Consider the following 3814-nt stretch of genomic DNA (forward strand, 5'->3'; position numbering starts at 1 on the left):
TGTGAAAGTCAAAATAAGTTTATATTTTGCATTCATTCCATTCAATTTTATTATTAACTGAGAATTAAGGGAAATTCTGTAACTATCCATCGGAATTAACCTGTATCGTTCAATGACTCAAGATTCATGCTAATTTACATGAAAACTTAAAAAATAAAAGTAAATATTCAGAAGTGTACGAAGAAAATATTTAACACATTGCAAAACAGCACTTGCAATCCACGTAAATTACCACAAAGAGGTCAACATAAGCAAAAATAGCCCTTACTATATTAGTAACAAAGTAAAAATATGGTAATAAATACTGCAAAATCAGTTCTTAACAACATTTAATTTAAATTATTATCCGAATCTAAAATCTTTTTTACTTATCTTAAAATCGTAGTACATGTTTTTCAAGTTTAATTTTCTTAAAAAATTTAAGTTCATATAGAGGCATGCAGCTTTAAAATGTGTGAATAATAGACTACAACAAAATTTTAACATGAAAAGAAAATACATGTATTACAATAGCAGAGTTCCAGCGATCGTGATAGCTTGACTTTTTCTTTGTAACCGACGAGCTTAAAATAGATGTCGGTAGTTTATACAAGATATTAACACTTTTACTCTTCTGATAAAAAGAACCATTTATGACTTTCCTCGTCACATTTTATTCTTCAATGTATTTACAAACTACACTGTATTCTCGATATACATGTACACTGTATCTGCATTATTAATTCATAAGTGTGAAAAAATGTCAAGTGCCTATTCAACAATCTGTCATATGTTTGTATAGACAACCATTTAGATAAGTGTCTTCATTACATATTTCACATGTAAACCTCCTCTGACTCTTTTGTAACATGTACAAAACAAGCTAAAAACAATAATTTGCGTTATATATGTATAGGCAAGGGTTGGGTAATGCTGTAATTTCGCCATGGGCGTTATATATCAGAACTTCGTTATAATGCGGTACTGAGCCCTTGGAAGCCCTTACATGAGCATTATAACGCTGTTGCAGTGTATTGTGATTTCAATATGTTCAATTGGGAAAACGCCTAACTGCAGATTTCATAACCTCCTTTTATATTTTCATAATGTCTTATAAAATCTTTTTTGAGGGGAACTTTTTTGAGGGGAACAACTGTTTATTGCAGATTTCTCAACTGAAGTTTTTCTCTGTGATTAAGCTGCCATGTATTTCTTATAATAAATTCCTTCAGTAAATAAAGCATCACAGATTTCAAACCTTCAGATTTTCTCACCAAAATTGTGTTTTTCTCAAATGATGGTCATTTCAAACTACTCTTTCGATAACTCTTTTGAACGATAACTTTCCTCTCTTGTATGTATCTTTTTATGTCTATTAAGATAACTTCTTACAGTAAAAGCTTTGTTACAAATTTCACAACAAAAGTTCTTCTCATTTGTATGTATTGTCATATGTTGGGAAAGATAGTCTTTTTGGGGAAACCCTTTGTTACAGATTTCACAACAATATACCTTCGGTCCTGAATGCCACTTAATATGTTTCTGAAGATATCGTTTTCGAGAATATGATCTATCACATATTTCACAACGAAAGTTCTTCTCTCCTGTGTGTATTGTCGTATGTTCTGCAAGTTGATCTTTTAGAGTAAACCCTTTTCCACAAGTCTCACAGTAATGGTCCTTCTGGCCCTTATGGTATTTCACGTGTATGGCAAGACTGAAGTTATGGGCAAACTTTTTACCGCAGACTTCACAACTGTGTTTTTTCTCTCCTGTATGTATTCTCATGTGTCTTCTAAGACTACTTCTTTCAGAAAACACATTTCCACAGACATCACAACAGTGATTCTTTTCTCCTGTATGTACTGCCATGTGTTTATTAAGATCACCTCGTTGAATAAATGCTTTTGCACAGATTTTGCAACAAAATTTTTTCACTCTTGTATGAATTTTCATGTGAGTTGCAACTTTATCTAGACATGAAAATGTTTTATTACAGATTTCACAAATATAATTTTTCTCTTCTGCATGTATTTTCAAGTGTGCCGTTAGATCACTTCTTTGAGCAAATATTGTAAGACATATTTTACAAATATGTTTCCTCTCTCCAGTATGTACTTTCATATGTATTATAAAGTCACTTTTTTGAGAAAATGTGTTCCCACACATACTACAGAAATAAATCTCTCCTAGATTTACTTTCATGTGTGTTGTTTCATTGTTTTCGTTTTCAGAAATAGCTTTATCACACATTTTCAAAATACAATTCTTCTCTTCCACAAGTATGTATTGTTAAATGTCTGATATGAATATTTATTTTAAAAAAATGCAAATATCACATTTTAAAATCGTTATGGCCAATAGGAGTATAGGAGCAGTCATGTTAAAGTTAAAGATCATGAATAACAATAGATTTTGCAAAATAAGCTTAATGCAAAATGTCTTTTCTTCTCTATGAAAATATTGCTTTCAGTATATGTATTTGGATATTCTTAGATATGGCACCTTAAAACATTCCTTAAAGCTGTTCCATATCTTTGCAGGCACTGTATCATTTTGTTCCCAAGTTAGTACTTTCTTGCCTACCTGCAAGCAATAACATTACATTATAAACACTAAATGATCTTAGGCAATTACACATCATTTTAGACTTTATGAAGCACAAAGCAAAAGTTTTGATAACATGAAATAACCCAAAGAACCTGTAGCGATTTGAACTCATAGCAGTGAGGAAGTAAATGACTTCAACCAGTCAGTCATTGATGCCCCCCCCCCCCCCCCCCTCCCCCCTACACACACACAAAATGAGAACAAAGCTAGAAAGACAGAACTAATTTAATATGTGAAACACCTATTAATTACCCCACCCACTACTAAAATTACTTCGGGAATGTTTTTTATTTCAATAATACAATGACATCTATAATTAAATAACACTTATTTCTGTTCATAATTATGGAATAGTTTGCATATATTATATTTTGTTACTTACCTTAACATGTTATTTGATGGTGAAATATTTATTATCTTGATCGATGAAATCATTTACGCGGAAGTTAACCGGAAATCGGGCCTTACGTATCGACAGTCTCCGGTCTTCGACGGTCCCAATCGCAACTTTTCGGCTCTTTCCGTCAGTCTTTTAAAATAACCAAGATGTTCCGACAATCGCAACTAATCGGCCCTTTTCGTCAGACTTCGGATAAGGACCTCGAACACAATAGTATGAATGCGGTATTTCGGTCTAACCTACGCTAAGACACTAAACATGTAAACAAATAGTAATTTAATGCTGGGAGTTGTTGACAAGTTCATAAAACGATTGTATATATTTGACATCTAATATCTGTTCCGGTACTCTTTTGCTTGAAAATATGTCTTATATGCCCACTGATGTTCAATTTTAAACAAATCCAACTAAATGTCAACAGGTTGGTTTTTTGTACTTTCGGTTTATTTTTTTGTTCTTTCGGTTTATACAACCATAATAATAAATATATAAATAATGTATTGTTTGCTTTTGTACCTATGAATTCACTTACTTAAGGTGGACTTTTACTACATATGTTGGAAATAAACTTGTCAACAACTCCCAGCATTAATTTACTATTTGTATACATGTTTAGTTTCTTAGCGTAGGTTAGACCGAAAAACCGCATCCGTTCTGTGTATTCATACTATTGTGTTCGAGGTCCTTATCCGAAGACTGACGGAAAGGGCCGAGTAGTTGCGATTGTCCGATATTTGAATACTCTTCAAAGCGGAAGTAATGCATTAGGGAGTATACAATGGCATTAGAGGTCATACCTAAGGTAGAACTTCACAAATTTCACAG

The 3814-nt window shown here is 32.5% G+C and overlaps 1 protein-coding gene across 1 annotated transcript; it reads right to left on the minus strand.

Moving 5' to 3' along the window:
- Positions 1–385: 385 nt before the first annotated feature.
- Positions 386–3212, minus strand: LOC132747165 (zinc finger protein 93-like). Its single transcript, XM_060736486.1, has 2 exons — positions 2972–3212; positions 386–2565 (listed from the first exon to the last, which is right to left on the minus strand). Exon 2 carries the CDS (start codon positions 2230–2232, stop codon positions 1291–1293), a length of 942 nt encoding a protein of 313 aa, XP_060592469.1. The 5' UTR covers positions 2233–2565; positions 2972–3212; the 3' UTR covers positions 386–1290.
- Positions 3213–3814: the final 602 nt, after the last annotated feature.

Source organism: Ruditapes philippinarum, unplaced genomic scaffold (genome assembly GCF_026571515.1).
Source record: "Ruditapes philippinarum isolate M1 unplaced genomic scaffold, ASM2657151v2 ctg5365_1_1_1_1, whole genome shotgun sequence".
NCBI classification, from domain to species: domain Eukaryota; kingdom Metazoa; phylum Mollusca; class Bivalvia; order Venerida; family Veneridae; genus Ruditapes; species Ruditapes philippinarum.